Source organism: Lactuca serriola, chromosome 5 (genome assembly GCF_051521515.1).
Source record: "Lactuca serriola cultivar US96UC23 chromosome 5, Lser_US96UC23_V15, whole genome shotgun sequence".
Classification (NCBI taxonomy): domain Eukaryota; kingdom Viridiplantae; phylum Streptophyta; class Magnoliopsida; order Asterales; family Asteraceae; genus Lactuca; species Lactuca serriola.
In genome coordinates this window covers 290,910,977-290,928,570 of record NC_136412.1, presented here as the reverse complement: position 1 = coordinate 290,928,570, position 17,594 = coordinate 290,910,977, and the positions used below count along the sequence as shown (strand labels likewise).

The 17,594-nt window shown below is 38.8% G+C and overlaps 1 protein-coding gene and 1 pseudogene across 3 annotated transcripts; both read left to right on the top strand.

The window, feature by feature from the left end:
- Positions 1–7,396: 7,396 nt before the first annotated feature.
- Positions 7,397–9,169, top strand: LOC145054625 (vacuolar protein sorting-associated protein 28 homolog 1 pseudogene; annotated as a pseudogene). Of its 2 annotated transcripts, XR_013684861.1 has the most exons (4): positions 7,397–7,581; positions 7,731–7,860; positions 8,185–8,814; positions 8,898–9,169. The product of XR_013684861.1 is annotated as a vacuolar protein sorting-associated protein 28 homolog 1 pseudogene, transcript variant X2 (transcript). The 2 variants fall into 2 exon arrangements; XR_013684860.1 differs by lacking the exon at positions 7,731–7,860.
- A 1,667-nt stretch (positions 9,170–10,836) lies between these two features.
- ELF8 (binding protein) lies at positions 10,837–16,724 on the top strand. Its single transcript, XM_079002856.1, has 23 exons — positions 10,837–11,168; positions 11,427–11,493; positions 11,600–11,794; positions 11,879–11,979; positions 12,058–12,111; positions 12,278–12,394; positions 12,505–12,568; positions 12,654–12,868; positions 12,966–13,151; positions 13,244–13,336; positions 13,494–13,562; positions 13,655–13,747; positions 13,843–14,133; positions 14,217–14,297; positions 14,405–14,563; positions 14,643–14,738; positions 14,807–14,908; positions 15,003–15,110; positions 15,204–15,428; positions 15,495–15,761; positions 15,844–15,915; positions 15,995–16,261; positions 16,348–16,724. Exons 1-23 carry the CDS (start codon positions 11,028–11,030, stop codon positions 16,486–16,488), a joined length of 3,204 nt encoding a protein of 1,067 aa, XP_078858982.1. The 5' UTR covers positions 10,837–11,027; the 3' UTR covers positions 16,489–16,724.
- The last annotated feature ends 870 nt before the right edge of the window (positions 16,725–17,594 follow it).

Genomic DNA, 17,594 nt, shown 5'->3' with positions numbered 1-17,594 from the left:
CTTACCCTAGAGCCCATCTAAATATTCTAGTCCACATGACTGCTCTTGGATGGCTCATCAATGGCCTAATCACCAAAGCCCAATAAAAGGCTCAACACACGGCCCAAGTAAAAATTAGGGTTTCCTCATAAAATGATGATTAGGGTTAAGTGTTTCTCACTTAACCCATTAATGACTTAACCCATTAAGTCCATGATTCCACTAAGCCATCATACAATAAAATCGTCATGAGTTATAACTTCAGTCCATTGGTCCAAGCGCGGGTCCCAATAGGCCCAAACCAACAAACCCAAAAATTAGGATTTTCTAAACACTAATTAGGGTTCTTAGCCCAATATGAAGCAGCCCAGTCCAAGATTAAGTGTTTAGGCCCATCAGTGTTTCATTAGAACGGGCATCGCACACTGCCTCCTCGAGCGGTGGTGGTCGATGGCAGCCACCACCTCACGGTGGTCGTGGGGGGTTTTCCGGCCATACAATCACTCATCCAATCCTTGTAATATCTGAAACCAACACTTACACTCAAAATTAACCCATTAACACACCCTCAGCCACCATCCACGGTGGCTGGTGGCGGCGAGAGATAATAGAAACGGCAGCCACCATGGTTGGTTGCCATGGTGGTGCGCCAAACCTTGGATCAAAATGCTCATGAACTCCAGCCATGCTATACAACCCGAAATGGTAGCTTTCAGCCACCTACTTGGTGGCTGACGTCGCTCAAGTCAACAGAAACGCCGACATAAGCCAACATCAATGGCAACGACTACATCGCGCACCCAAGGAGGAGTCGAGAAGGTTACCTGGTGCCTCCGACGGAGGGATGACGTGAAGACGGAACGAAAGAGAGAGAGGTACATCCGAGGCTTAGCAATCCACTCTTCACCGGAGGAGGGCAACGACGACTTGCGGTTGACTTCGCTGTGCTGCTCGACGCTACTGGTAGCAGCTTCTCCGACGGCTAGCCAAGGTCTCGCCGATCACGATTTCGCCGGAAAGAAGAAGAGTGGCGGTAGAAGGATGACTCCCGATCGCTGGCGGCTCAATAGAATAGTGATCAGGGTTTGAGTCATGAACACGGGAGGGAATATTGATCATCGGCTGATCTCGCATCCCTCCAAACTTCCATTCATTTTATCACATTCAGACCCTCCTTACCCAATTTCCTTCAAACAAAGTACAAAATTTACATAATAACCCCCGCCTTCAGAAATCATTACAAATTGAATCCAAAATTTACACTCTAGTCCTTCATTCCCAAAAATCTATTCAATTAAGTCCCAATAACTTACCAATCAGCCCCTGACTTTGAAAATATTTACAAACCACTCCAGAATTTTACACTTTTAACCCCCAACTGCTTAAATCGTGACAATTAACTCCTCGAGGCCAACACCTTGCCATATTATTATTATCTTAGGGTTTCTACTCATATTAACCCTTATTTATTTATTTAATATTTGGGATGTTATAACTCTCCCCCACTTAAGTTAGATTTCATCCTCGAAATCATTCCTTAACATCCCTTACACGCCCGACCTCTTGAACGACATGGCCACAAGTCCAAGCGGAACCCCAGCCATTCAATCCAACCGAGCTATCTCAACCAACCACATTGTACACACCACGAAGTTCACTCTACATCAAACAATGCTACAACCGATCTGCAGTCACACATCATTTACGACCTCTGTCGCCTACCATTCACTAACTCTACGGATGCTGTGATCCTTCTCGAACCAATCAAAACGACCCTCCCAGGTCTAGAACATCAGATGCAACCCAAAACCACTTCAAATGAAAACCATCAGGAATCTGAAATATCAACTCATTTATACTTTACACAGATAGGGCCAAACTCAAGCTTGAGAGTCTGATTCAATAGCAGAATTGGAACCACTCAAATCCAATCTGATACTCAACTCACAACCAGTGATTCACGAATCTACGCGTACATTACTTCTCAGATTCCCTCCAATATGCCACAACCTCTACTCAATCCAAGATATAACGGATCCCAACCATCATGGAGACCACAGTCTTGCCCCTGGCCCAACCACCAGGTTCCTAAAGACTCAATTATTAAGGCTACCCAAGCCTAAAACTCTTCTGCATCAAGCTCTAATCAGAGAGCACTTCATCACAACATTCTCTCGCTGACTAGTGGGTACTACGGCTCCCCGCAGTATCACAACGACCTCTCACTGAACAGTGAGTACTACGGCTCCCCGTAGCATCACTACAACCTCTCACTAAATAGTGAGTACTAAGGCTCCCCGTAGCATCACCACACCCCTCACTGAATAGTGAGTACTACGGCTCCCCGTAGCATCACCACACCCCTCACTAAATAGTGAGTACTACGGCTCCCCGTAGCATCACCACACCCCTTACTGAATAGTGAGTACTACGACTCCCCGTAGCATCACCACACCCCTCACTAAATAGTGAGTACTATGGCTCCCCGTAGTCTTACCGCACTTACTCTTACCACTTCACAATCTCATCCTCAGGCTGACACCACACTACGATCATTAACTCATGCGCTGCGGCCCATCGTAGGTAGGTACACATACACCCATCCAGGAAAAGCATCACTACTTTGGACGACCACCGTCGTGACAAAACCTCTTTTTCTCGCTGCAATTCACATTCTCAGATAAATCCATTTGATGTCAATTAGTTGAAGGGCCCCCACCGGAACCATACACACTTGATACACCACTCGACATCTCATAACTCAAGACTCGAAATAAACTAAAATTTTTGGTCATCATACCCGGATGTCTCGGCACACCATCACTGATCTCCTACTCACGTCATCATACTCAGATACCGCAATGTACTTTGTCAGAATCTCACAACTGATCTTCCTCTCACTCATCTTATAGCTTTGAAAATCCCAATCCTCAACTTGAAACACAGAGAAATCGTCGATGACTCAGAACATGATGTCGACAATCCTAAACTCCCTCCTATGTCGCTCAAACCTCTGCAAGGATATTCATACCGACTCTGAAGCTGGTTACACGATCATCTCTTACCCTTTCCAAAGAGCATATAACAATCCATTCATTGAACCAACCACCTCGAGAAATTCTTACCTACTACAAGGTCTTTGCCCAACGGCCACCTGCCGTGCAGACACTCATCCTTTCTTGAACACGTACCACATGCACTATCTCGCTCTGCACTTCGCCTTGACCATCAATAATCCTGGTCTCAGGAATCCACACCGCAGGTCTTTATATCCAGTTCTCTATCCTCTCTTCAAGAGATCTCTGATCTCCCCAAAAGCACCCGGTCCTCCCCCACTCAGGGTTCGAACCATCACCAATTGGTTCACCAACAATCTATCCCACATATTTTTTTTACCAGTAACATCGCACCTACTCTTGGGAGGTGATACTTAATGCTCAATGATCTCCCCGATGGAGATCGAGCAACTCCAATTACCCGAATCTCAGATGAAATCCTCATAAACTTCTCATCATGATTACTCCTAGTCATTCAGAATCTCGTATCATCCCACTATCGGACATCTCAACTGTCCAGTAGTAACTCTGACTCTTAACCTGAAATAATGAACTATCATACTCCTCATCCTCAACTCTTCAATCAACGTTCCATCGCGTGGATTGTAATAAGAGCGGAGTCCTCATTACCATACTCGATACTCCTCATAGACAATAAGAGCCACCGTCCCAATATCCTCTTCTTGTTTGTCTGTCGAAGCAGCTAATACATGCCCTACTATGCTCAAATAGGGTGTATCCTTGTCCTTAACCATCTCAATCCCCGCTGACCATCTGCTCATGCTCTAACATTACCTCTCGGTAGACATACTGCCTTAATACTCTGATGGAAGGGCGCCATCAATGCTAACCCGCAAGGTTCTACCCCCAAGCTCGGAAACCGAATTCTCAACACCTCTTATGTTTCCCACAGGAAACGGAAATAATACCATCCATGTCACAGAAGGTGACATCTTCACTATCGGCTGATTGCTCAACTCATGCCGCCATCCTCCATAACCGCCATCTCTACTCATCCTTAAGCCTTGCGACTTCATCTTCCATATTAACAAAAATCTCTCGAAGCTAACTCGATTTCCCTCTCAATGAATGCTCCACTAAAACTCGTTAATCATGGCCCTTTGGCCCCATACTCTTTCACATCTGATCTCAGTCTAACCAATCACCACGGAATAACTGGTAGAACCAGTAACACTAGCCGCCACGGGTCATGGTACTCAAACCATGTGTCCACCCCTCGATCTGCTATGAATCATGGTACTCGAGCCATGTTATCTCTTCTCACTCCGCTACAAATCATGGTACTCGACCCATGACATCACCTCTCGATCTGCTACGAATCATGGTACTCGAACCATGAAATCACCTATCGATCTACTACAAATCATGGTACTCGAACCATGAAATCACATCTCGATCTGCTACAAATCATGGTACTCGAACCATGAAATCACCTCTTTATCTGCTACAAATCATGGTACTCGAACCATGAAATCACCTCTCGATCTGCTACAAATCATGGTATTCGAACCATGAAGTCACCTCTCGATTTGCTACTTAGAACCTCCGGAATGTCCTCTGTATCGAGTATGGGTCCTCTGCTTTCAGTAGTACGGGCCCATACTACCTGCCACATCTACCCATACTTTCCACACGGACCATCCCCGAGTCCCTAAGTAGCTGCTCGACCTTCTCACTCACCAACCCCGTCATGCGTGTTCGCTCCTCTGCGAAATATCCAACTCTGTCGGTGTACTCATCTCACTAGGGTCACCCATTCCTAGGCTATTCCTAGCTTCTCACACTTCCCGCCATCAACTGCTGAAGAACTCCTTATGATGCCAGCCATCTACCTCCTGAATATCGTCATATTCACTTAGTAGCTGGATCTCATCATCAAGAGTTCCACAAAGCACGAAGCAAGCAACATTCGGGCATCGAATAATCTCTACTAACATGTAAACCACTCTAAGTCATTACCCACTTGCTCTCGTCATACTTTAAGGATACCACCGAACTCAAGCAACTTTACCCCACACAGGTATCTGACTACTCTCTCAGTAGACTCCTCACATGCTCATCTAGGTATCTCTCCTAGATTACCCCTTTACTCAAAACCCTCTCTAGAGGATTCCGGCTGGATACTCTTACTCAACACATGCTCGAAGCGCATCACCGATAACAATAACTCCTAGGCTAAGGCATCACAAACCAGGCCACTCTAGTCCTAACATATGAAACACCTAGCCTATCTCTAGCATGCATAATATCTCATAGCATATCTCATAAATATCTCATAATACAAACGTAATGGTATTTTGGGAAATCACCGTTCGGGCTCTGGCTGATTGTACACACTGCTCCAACTCGTATTCTTTTAGAAACTCTTGCTCGTTTTAGAAAAACCATTTCCTTAAAAAAATTCTCAAATCCTCAGTTTGAGTCCAGATCTACCCGAAGGTGCGTCCGAATCCCTCAAACCAAGACTCTGATACCAACTTGTAACACTGTAAATTTTCATACAAAATTTTCATTTTTAAAATCACATAAATATCAACAACACATATAACAAAATCTCAATATTTCAATTATCAAAAACACGTGTTCATAATTATTTAAATAAAATCCAGGATCCTCGAACACAACTCCATCTCGTGTGTACAATCAAGCTGTCGCCTTCCCGTGATCCTGAGAAGTACCTGAAACACATAACATATAACACGGTAAGCACGAAGCTTAGTGAGTTCCCCAAAATACCACATACAACACATATTAGCCACTCGAGGCTATAACTCTGTTGACCCTCTGGTCAATGTGTCTCAGTGGGACCATCCGGTCCCATAACTCTGTGGACCCTCTGGTCCTAAGCTCGTTGGACCCTTCAGTCTGGTCTGCTTGAGCTTTCCGGCCTCATGAATCGTTGGACCCTCTGGTCCGGTCTATAAACTCCGCATAGCATAAATCACAAAGACATAATGCATAGCATGTCACATACAACAGGATAACATAATACTCAATGTAAGCACATAAGACCTTCCGGTCACACATAACTACCACTCAAGGTAAAGTATACTGAGAAGACTCACCTCGGTTGGCGAACAAATCCTATAAATGTTGTTGTTGTACTTCGGCCTCTAACTCTGAGTCAAAACCCATAATTAACCCCATTAGGATTTAAGACCAACCTTCACATACTAGGTCTAAATATGGTCCACCAACCCGGTCCATAACTAACTCAAGCTGATTGGGCCCACCAAGGCCCAATACCAAATGGGTTTACAAAAAGTCCTCTAATGGCCCAACTATGGCCCAATTGGAAAATTGGGCCCAAACCCTCACACGGGCCTTACCCTAGAGCCCATCTAAATATTCTAGTCCACATGACTGCTCTTGGATGGCTCATCAATGGCCTAATCACCAAAGCCCAATAAAAGGCTCAACACACGGCCCAAGTAAAAATTAGGGTTTCCTCATAAAATGATGATTAGGGTTAAGTGTTTCTCACTTAACCCATTAATGACTTAACCCATTAAGTCCATGATTCCACTAAGCCATCATATAATAAAATCGTCATGAGTTATAACTTCAGTCCATTGGTCCAAGCGCGGGTCCCGATAGGCCCAAACCAACAAACCTCGTGTTGGTTTGTTAGCCCAATACGAATTAGGATTCCCTCATAAAATTAGGATTTTCTAAACACTAATTAGGGTTCTTAGCCCAATACGAAGCAGCCCAGTCCAAGATTAAGTGTTTAGGCCCATCAGTGTTTCATTAGAACGGGCACCACACACTGCCTCCTCGAGCGGTGGTGGTCGGTGGCAGCCACACCTCACGGTGGTCGTGGGGGGTTTTCTGGCCATACAATCACTCATCCAATCCTCGTAATTTCTGAAACCAACACTTACACTCAAAATCAACCCATTAACACACCCTCAGCCGCCATCCACGGTGGCTGGTGGTGGCGAGAGATGATAGAAACGATAACCACCATGGTTGGCTGCCATGGTGGTGCGCCAAACCTTGGATCAAAATGCTTATGAACTCCAACCATGCTATACAACCCGAAATGGTAGCTTTCAGCCACCTACTTGGTGGCTGACGTCGCTCAAGTCAACAGAAACGCCGACAAAAGCCGACAGCAATGGCAATGACTACATCGCGCACCCAAGGAGGAGTCGAGAAGGTTACCTGGTGTTATCTGTTCCTCAAGATTTTAACAATTGATAGTATATATAATGTTATGTGTTTCCCAACCTTCATGGTCGTTAAAAAAAATTCAAGGAATATGTTACAGTGAATAACAATAAAATAGAAACGACCAGGAGACTAAAATTTAAATTTAAGTAAACTCAAAATGCAATAGGGAAGGATTAAGGAAGGAATTGAATTTTCTTCTTCCTTGACCAAATCGTTCTTATCATCCAAGACAAACCCTATACCTCGCTATAACACTAACTCATCAAAGTAGACGCTACAATTCGCATATCTGGTCATCGCCCTATCATCGGTCGTTGCTCTGCTTTATCTTTGTCATTCATTGAATCAGGTAACGCCTTCATCTTCTGCTTCGTTGAATCAGTCGTATCTATTTCGATGTTCAAAATCTACATAGATTAACGATTAAACCCTAGTTTCATTTACACTTTGCTGATTTGGAGCGAATTATGATTTTTTTTTCCTACTTTGTAACCCTAGTTTATCGAAGATTAGAGTTGATCTTGAATTCTATCAGCTTTCCAGTCTTGATAAACATTCAATAAAAGTTCAAACTGCTCCGACCGATCACTTGGTCCCAACTGGATCTTGGTTTCGTCTGATTTTATGTGTAAAGTTCAAACCCCATCCGTTTTCACATATTACGTTTTAAATTTCTGTTGACTAATCCAATCTTAAAGTGATTTCGAATGTTATAAAGTTTTATATCCCCACAATTCACAAGAACAACACGCGTTTTGATTTCCGTTGACTAATTTTGAATAGGCTCCCAATGCTTTACATTACCTGAAAGAATTAGAAAACTTGGATGAATGAGTTCTTTTGCATCTGTAGCTATCAAATTCTTCACTAGATATTCTTAACTTGTAACCAATTATGGAATTCGACTGGAGATTCAGATGGTGTGTTCTGTTTTCACTTGATATTTTGATAGATGGAAGTGAAGCTATGGAATGATAAACGTGAGAGAGAAATGTATGAAAATTTTGCTGAACTTTATGCAATAATCAAAGCCACAGAAAAACTGGAAAAAGCATACGTTCGTGATATAATCCCATCATCTGATTATGAAACAGAATGTCAAAAACTAATTGCACATTTCAAAACCCTTTCATCAAACCTAAAAGACACAGTCCCCAGTATCGAAAGATTCCATGACACATACAAAATGGACTGCCCTGCCGCCATGAACCGCCTGATAACCTCCGGCGTCCCCGCCACGGTGGAGCACAGGGCGGCAGCCTCCGTTTCCGGTGGAAGCTCAGCTGCCATTGTGGCGGAATGTGTTGCGAATTTCATCACTGCAATGGATACTTTGAAGCTGAACATGGTGGCTGTTGACCAAGTTTTTCCTTTGCTTTCTGATTTGTTGGGTTCGTTGAACAAAATGTCGATTTTGCCCCCGGATTTTGAAGGGAAGACTAAGATGAAGGAGTGGATTGGGAGGTTGGCAAAAATGGGGGCGGCTGATGAGTTGACTGAACAGCAGTCAAGGCAACTGCAGTTTGACTTGGATTCTTCTTATAATTCTTTCATGGCTGCATTGCCTACTGATGGGACTTGAGTAAGTTTTTTAAAAACTTTGGTCTTTTATTCTATCTGGTGGTTTTAAATTTAGCATCTTCTTACAATTTTGATGTGGAATAGGTTCATTTGGTGTTAATGCATGGATTTGGATGACTTGGGATTAGAAGCTTTGATTTAGCTGTTGTGTTTGTAAGTATTCTTTTAGTATACATAGAACCATATGAAATGTGTTTGTTTTCTTTGCTTTCTTATGTTTGTACAAGGGTGGTTTTGTTTGTAAGGCAAGATGACTAGACTATTTTTTTGTAAATTGTTGAAGATTTGAAACATTGTTTGATGTAGAATTTGTTAATGGTAAATTTAGAGTAGCCTATAACCCATGTTTGATTTAATGAGATATGAGTTGATCCTAAACTATCAATCAACATCTTATGCATTGTTTCATGTTATGGTTGACAAAACTAGCTGAAAACTAGTTGCAAGCTTATCAGTAACATTAACAAAATAACAAGTTATCTTTTATAACTCTAGTAATGATTCATAAAACATACATCAAATACCAATGACATTAAAGAATATAATTTTTATAAAAAATTATAGTATTAATAACATCCAAGTTTATCTTTTGCGAAAGGGTTGTATCGAAGAAAGCATAATAATGAAAAACAAATCGAGTAGCGTAAGATTGCCTCTAATTAATATTATGATTTTTTTTTGGGGGATGTTGAATGGGATGAATGGCACCACTGTTGTCTTTTTATACATAGTTTATTCCTAAAAAACATAATACTGAAAAATGGATAGAAATATAAATACCAAAAGTGCAGAAAAACATGGTTAGTATGTCTGATATTTAGGTCATGGTGAAAATTGAAAGAAAAAAAATCGAAAACTCTTTATTTAAATCAATTATACTTTTAATGTTTTTTTAATCAAAATACTTAAAGATAATTACTAGCATAATACAAACACTCTCTCACGACCTTTTAATGCTCTCAAAGCCTATTATCTATGAAAATTAAGCATATGTTATGATAGGAATCAAACTGAATTTGTATTTTTAAAATCTTAAAATGGAATATATCTTTTGTATTCTTTTCATGTTTTTCAAATAAACATATAAAATAACAAATTATCCAAAATACACATTTACCGGATAACAATTGATCTTAATATTCTACAAACAAAAATGATATCAATCACCTGAGTCCGAAAACAAGATTAGATTTTATAACCACGACTATGATAGTAAGATATACCATGATCCGATCTGACCTCTTTAGTCTTTGTTCTTCTAAATACGAAGAATTTATTAAATGTGCTCATAAATCGCATGTAGAATCTAGAAAAAAAATTATACATTTAGCTTGAAATCAAGCCTAAAAATATGTTCATTTAACCTAAAATTGAGCATTGCATATCACAAATAAAACATCACCACTTCATTGATTTTCGAAGGAGACAAACATCGTGATATACAAGTTAGTCTTGTGCCTTTAGTTACCAATGGTCATAATAATGATTTTTTTTTTGCTTAAAATGTTTTCTTAATAATTATTTCGAAGGAGACAAACATCGTGATATACAAGTTAGCCTTCTGCCTTTAGTTACCAATGGTCATAATAATGATTTTTTTTTTTGCTTAAAATGTTTTCTTAATAATTATTTCAGTTTGCATCTACAACAAATATGATTATAAAACTTGTTTAATTATAAAACTTGTTTAAGAAGTCAAAGTTATTCTATGGTTGACGTATTATCAAGCTATAATGCAAACAAATTTGAATAAACGATATTACAAAACATAAAACGGTCACGAGTCCTGATCTTAACAATATTGAGATTTCATATACCAAATTATTTTCATATATATTTCCAACGTAAAAGAAAAGATTATTGAAGCCATAGAATCCCAATAAATCAAAAAATTTATAAAACCATAGATCCCATTTGGATTTGTTTATGAAAATTGAAAAATATTTTTTTATAATATTTATATTTATAGAAACATTAATTCATAACTCGATTTATATATGGAAAATATTTTCGATATAGTTCCAAGTTCCAACGGTAAAACAAAATATTTGACGACTGCGGATGACGACGCCGGTGAGGGTGCAAGAAAGAATACCCTGGTGAGATACTGAGAGCAGCCACACTGTTAAACCTTGCAAAATCCTTCTATAACTTTCCGACGACAATCAGACACCGGAGCTCTGCCGACGGGAGCAAAAACCTAATTTCGAGTCAATGGCCTGTGTGTATATTCCGGTACAGAACTCGGAGGAGGAGGTACGAGTGGCTCTGGACCAACTTCCTAGAGACGCAACTGATATCCTTGACATTCTTAAGGCGGAACAAGCGCCTCTCGATCTCTGGCTCATTATCGCGGTTAGTTTCGTTCCTAAGTATTACCTAATAGATTTAGTTGCCGCTTAAAATTTTGAGTTTCATGAACGATTACAACTTTGCTTGAGATATATCTTATTTATTTCAATTTCGTGCAATTTATTGAATCTCAATGACGATGATTCAAGACTATTTGATGTTTCGATCAAGGGCTATGCGATTATGGACCTTGTGGGAAAACCTCGTCTCTCCTTTTCGTGATTTAGGTCAAACTTTTTGTTAAATTTGGGTTTGATGCAGAGGGAGTACTTTAAACAAGGAAAAGTTGAACAGTTTCGCCAAATTCTTGAAGAAGGGTCCAGTCCAGGTAAGTTCTGATTAGCATCAACAAACTTATATAGTATCGAATGAATTGTTACTCTAAACCTAAGTTTGATATTCTTTTTGGCTCCATTAACCTGTTTGCTTTACAGAAATCGACGAATACTATGCGGACGTGAGATATGAAAGAATTGCCATCTTAAATGCCCTTGGTGCCTATTTTAGCTACCTAGGAAAAATTGAGACAAAACAAAAAGAAAAAGAAGATCATTTCATTTTGGCTACAAAATACTACAACAAAGCCTCCAGAATCGATATGCATGAGCCTTCTACTTGGGTTGGCAAAGGTAAACACAATCAAAATTTACAAGTCAACTTTTACGAATGCACTAGATCCCATAAGAACTTAGAACACACGCACTTGGTTACAGGTCAGCTTTTACTAGCTAAAGGAGATGTGGATCAGGCTTTTTCTGCATTCAAGATTGTGTTAGATGGAGACCGAGATAATGTTCCTGCCCTTCTTGGCCATGTATATTCCTATTATAATGTTCTTTATACATTTGTTTTTTGGTAGTTTAACTGATAACATAGCTTTTGGTTAATGCAGGCTTGTGTTGAGTTCAACCGTGGGAAATACTCAAGTTCATTGGAGATTTACAAGGTTCTTTTTCATTGCAACTCTGTATCTGCTTTCTACTTTATTGCTAATATCTGCTATCACTGTTTCTGTATCCATACAACATTTACCTGCTTACCCTTGTTTGTATCTTCCTGCTTCTCTTTACTTTCAATCCCCTTTATTCTAATTTTTCATTATCTTTTGAAAGAGGGTCTTGCAAGTATACCCTGAATGTCCTGCAGCTGTTCGACTTGGCATAGGTCTCTGTCGATACAAATTAGGTCAATTTGAAAGGGCAAAGCAAGCATTTGAACGTGTGTTGCAGGCAAGTCATATGCTAACTACTTTTTGTATGTTTTTTGTACTTTCTAAAACTGTGGCTGCTACTTTGCTAATGTCTATATGTGTCCATTGTTCAACTACTTATAACTGCAGTTAGATCCAGAAAATGTTGAGGCTCTTGTGGCACTTGGAATTGTGGATTTGCAATCAAATGAAGGTTGGTTTTATGACTTTTATCTTGTTGATATAGTAAAATGTATGTTTTTATGACTCTTATTGATATTGTCATGTTGTTTTATTAGCTTCTGGTATTAGGGGAGCAATGGAAAAGATGCAAAGAGCCTTTGATGTCTATCCATACTGTGCAACTGCTCTAAATTATCTGGCAAATCATTTCTTCTTCACTGGCCAACATTTTCTGGTTGAGCAATTGACTGAAACAGCCCTTGCTGCAACTTCTCATGGCTCAACAAGGGCACATTCCTATTATAACCTTGCACGTTCATATCATAGCAAGGTTTGGACTTTTGTTCATATATTTGCAAAATCTTGTTTTACATTTTACATGATGTTTGTACGTGGTGTAGCAATGCTTTTTTGATATGTTAATGCAGGGTGATTATGAAAAGGCTGGATTATACTACATGGCATCTGTAAAGGAAGTGAATAAGCCTCAAGAGTTCATTTTACCTTTCTATGGTTTGGGACAAGTGCAACTGAAATTGGGAGACTTTAAAAGCTCTCTTTCGAATTTTGAAAAAGTCTTGGAAGTTTATCCTGAAAATTGTGAGACATTGAAGGTGAGTTGCAAATAATATTGAGCAAATTTGCTTTAAACTGTACATGTTTTTTAACATCCTAGTAACTGAATTTGTACTTTTTATATGCACAGGCTGTTGCTCACATCTATCTTCAGCTCAACCAACCTACCAAGGCTCATGAAGCTCTGAAAAAAGCTGTCAGAATTGATCCACGAGATCCTGAGGTTATGTTTAATTACTGTTATGTCCTAGATTGATGAATCACAAAATTCAGTGGAATAGTACTCTAAAACAATATGAACACAGATGTGATGATTCCTTTTCAATGTAATTTCATTAAAGCTGCTTTTTGCTATTCTAATATCTTAAACAATGGTGCAGGCTTTTCTTGATCTTGGAGAATTGTTGATTTCAACCGACTCTGGAGCTGCTTTAGATGCATTTAAAACTGTAAGAAGTTGATGTCTCCTTTTTCTTAGATCATATTTGATGCCACAAGTTCTTTAATTTTCATATATCTATGTACTACTTACTTATGAAAGGCAAGGAATCTTTTAAAAAAGGCAAACGAAGAAGTATCAATTGAGCTTCTCAACAATATTGGTGTCATTCATTTTGAAAGAGGGGAATTCGAGGTTTGCTTCTTTCACCATATATATATTTGATGGATTTAAAAATCAGTTTATATGGTTTCATTCAAACATCTTTTATACTTTATGTTTGAATTCAGCTTGCTCAACAAACTTTTAAGGAGGCTCTTGGTGATGGAATATGGATGAAGCTAATAGATAGTGAAGCACAATCTGATTCTTTCAGAAAGGTGTTACATCAACCAATGGATGCCAGTTTAGCTGCTCGAATCTACAAAGACATGCAGTTGTTTCATAATCTTGAGAAAAATGGTATTACAGTGGAATTACCATGGGACAAAATTACAACATTGTCCAACCTTGCTAGACTATTTGAACAGTTGCATAAAACAGAAACTGCTAGCATTTTATATCGTCTCATCTTGTTCAAGGTAATAAATTTACATTTTTATATCTATATAAATTTTTGCATATTTATGTAAATTCTTTTTTTTTTTCTTTTCTTTTCTCTCAGTTTCCAGAGTATGTAGATGCTTACTTAAGGCTTGCTGCTATTGCAAAAGCACGAAATAATGTCCCACTCAGCATTGAATTGGTTCCTACTTCTTAATCTCTTCTTGACATCGTTTTTTTTTTTTACATTTTATTATCTTTTATACGCCTTCATTTTGTTTTTTAATGTAAAAAAATATTGAATTGTAGATTCGTGATGCTTTGGAGGTGGATGACAAAAATCCAGATGCATTGTGTATGTTAGGTGACTTAGAGCTTAAAAATGATGATTGGGTCAAGGCAAAAGACACCTTTCGTGCAGCAAAAGATGCTTCTAATGGAAAAGATTCTTATGCTACTCTTTGTCTGGTAAAATAACATGTTCCAAAAATCAGAAATTTTGTAATTGTGATTTTAGTAATGTATTTATAAATTCTATTGAATATAGGGGAACTGGAATTACTTTGCAGCAGTAAGATCTGAGAAAAGAGCTCCTAAGTTGGAAGCTACACATTTAGAAAAAGCCAAGGAGTTATACACTAAGGTATATGATGAAAGCATACTTCTTTAATTTCCATAAATATTAATATTTTTATTTTTTATTTTTTTTAGGTTTTGGTAGAACGTCCAGCTAATATGTATGCTGCAAATGGTGCTGGTGTGGTGTTGGCTGAAAAAGGTCAATTTGATATTGCAAAGGAACTCTTTACACAGGTTATCAAATCGGTTTTTTTAATTCTTGTTAAATTAAAACCTCAAAACAGGTCATTATTTATTTATTTATAATCTGTTCATTTCTTCAAATCAGGTTCAAGAAGCTGCAAGTGGAAGTGTTTTTGTCCAGATGCCAGATGTATGGATTAATTTAGCACATGTTCATTTCGCTCAAGGCAATTTCCCATTAGCCATTAAAATGGTATCAAAACATTTATCCCCATATTTTTTTTTTGCTCTTATGATAAACTTCTTTTTATAAAAATTTGAATATTGTTTTAAACTTTTGTTGCAGTATCAAAATTGTTTACGGAAATTTTACTACAACACAGACAGTCAAATCCTTCTGTATTTAGCGCGCACACATTATGAAGCTGAACAATGGCAGGATTGTAAAAAGACATTACTGAAAGCCATTCACTTGGCACCTTCAAATTACACATTAAGATTCGACACAGGTGTTACCTTACAAAAGTTTTCAGCATCTACATTACAAAAGACAAAAAGGACTGTTGATGAGGTGAGTAGGTGACTTTATATAATTCTTTATATTGATAAATAATATAACAAATTTTGATTCTTTTAGGTGAGAGCAACGGTTGCTGAGCTGAAAAATGCAGTTCGGTTATTCAGTCAGTTATCAGCAGCTTCGAATTTACAGATTCATGGGTTTGATGAGAAGAAAATTGAAACACATGTTGGATACTGTAAACATTTGCTTGAGGCTGCAAAAGTTCATTGTGATGCTGCTGAGCTGGAAGATCAACAAAATAGACATAGACTAGAACTTGCTAGACAAGCAGCCATACGTGAGGAAGAGAGTCGTTTAGCTGAAGAGCAGAAGAAAGTCAAGGTCAGCCAAAATTTTATATTTTTTTTATAGTCATCAGTTATTGTTTGTTTTTTTGGTATTTATGTTGTGTGTTGGAAAGCAGTTGGAAAAGAGGAAACAAGAGGATGAGCTGAAAAAGGTGATGCAACAGGAACAGCATTTAGAGCGTATTAAGGTAAGTTGTTGCCTGCATAAATTAGTGTTTTTTTTTTTCAAACAAACGATAGGTTTTTAAAAAGCTAGTTAAACTACAGGAACATTGGAAGAGTAGCAGTGGGTCTAAGAGAAAAGATAGAGGTCAAGAGGATGAGGAGGGTGGACAAGGTGGGGAAAGGAGAAGAAGAAAGAGTAGTAACAAAAAGAGAAAGAGAGACAAGAAGCCAATGGATGATGATCAACAAGATTATGAAGAAACAAACTACTACCAACCAGACAATCAAACAAACGATAATGATAATGATGATAATGATAATCGACTCGCAGCTGCTGGCCTTGAAGACTCCGATGCAGATGACGACACAGTAATCTTCCTCTCCCTCTCCCTCTCTCACATACACACACAGTGACATTTTTTTTTGCTGATATTTGTTCTGTATTGTTGTATTAGGGTGGTGCACCTTCATCAAATACAGGAAGAAGAATACGGGGGTGGTCAGAATCCGAAGAGGATGAGCCGGAAAAGAGGCAACCTAGTTCCAGTCCAGTTAGAGACAACTCTGCTGAGATGCAGCCAAGTGATGGAGAATAAATAGTCAAAAAGATGGAGTTAGGTCAGTTTCTCAGTATCTTTTTTTTTTAAATTAACTTGAAAAATTGTATAATTATTTACTACTACATATTACTTTAGCTTTGTACATTATACTGGTAATTCCATCATATATTATTCATATATACGTGAAGGAAGGTACTCTGAACTCATGTATGTATGCAACCTGAAAAAGGGATTTAAGGTAGTTGATTGGATTGGATTGGATTGGATGATCAGTTGTGGGGTTTCTTTAAAAGAAAGACTCATACTTGTTGATTTTTATTAATGAATAATAAATTCCCCTGTTGGTTTGGTGGTACATTGAATATGCTGCCTGTCTTTGGACTGGTGTGCAGATGCAGGTGTATTATTATAGTCCTTTTGCATTTATTATCATATCAGGTCATGGTCAAATTTGGACCACGTATTTTACCTTGCTTTCAGCACAATATCTTCATAATAGAACAGAACAGGTTATACTGCGTTTGTCCAGAACAGAACAGAACAAAACAGGTTATATTGTGTTTGAAATGAAATATGAGTGATACAAAAATTAGTAAAATTGAGGGAGGAAATGGTAAAAAGTTAGGGGGGAATCTTAATCTGAATTTGAACTTTGAAGTGTGATATATGCTTAAGAAGCCCATGCCTACACGTATAACAGAATATTATTGTTCAGTGAATGAAAGATACTTTTGTCAGAGACTGACTTGACTGGAAGCATCAAAATGTTGTATCACGTGCATCAAAGTTAGTAGACTTGTACCAAACCACTCTTTCTGCAACCATGTGGTGTGGTGTGTATCAATATTCCAAATTCAGCCCCTCGACTATTGAGGTGATCCATACAGCCCCCCCTCCCTCCCATAGAATTTAGAAACGGTGTCGTGGTGGACATAAATGTTTTGAGGTAGGATCAGATCCCCCATTTGGATCTAAAGTTAAAAATAAAAAAGCAGGGGCAGGGGTAGGGGTAGGGGGTGGATGTCAGTTTTTTAGTGAGTGATTTCTGACAGAAGGGTGGTGTCAGGGGTCCCACAGATCAGTCACTATGTGTGTTGAGTTTTTTCAGAGCAGAGTATAGCAGTGCAGAGTGCAGAGTGTTG

Bases quoted from the DNA above. Each gene is read 5' to 3' on its own strand.
- ELF8 (XM_079002856.1), top strand. From the start codon at position 11,028: ATGGCCTGTGTGTATATTCCGGTACAGAACTCGGAGGAGGAGGTACGA. The intron at 11,169-11,426 runs GTTAGTTTCGTT...GGTTTGATGCAG, and splicing joins ATCTCTGGCTCATTATCGCG to AGGGAGTACTTTAAACAAGG. The intron at 15,429-15,494 runs GTGAGTAGGTGA...TGATTCTTTTAG, and splicing joins CAAAAAGGACTGTTGATGAG to GTGAGAGCAACGGTTGCTGA.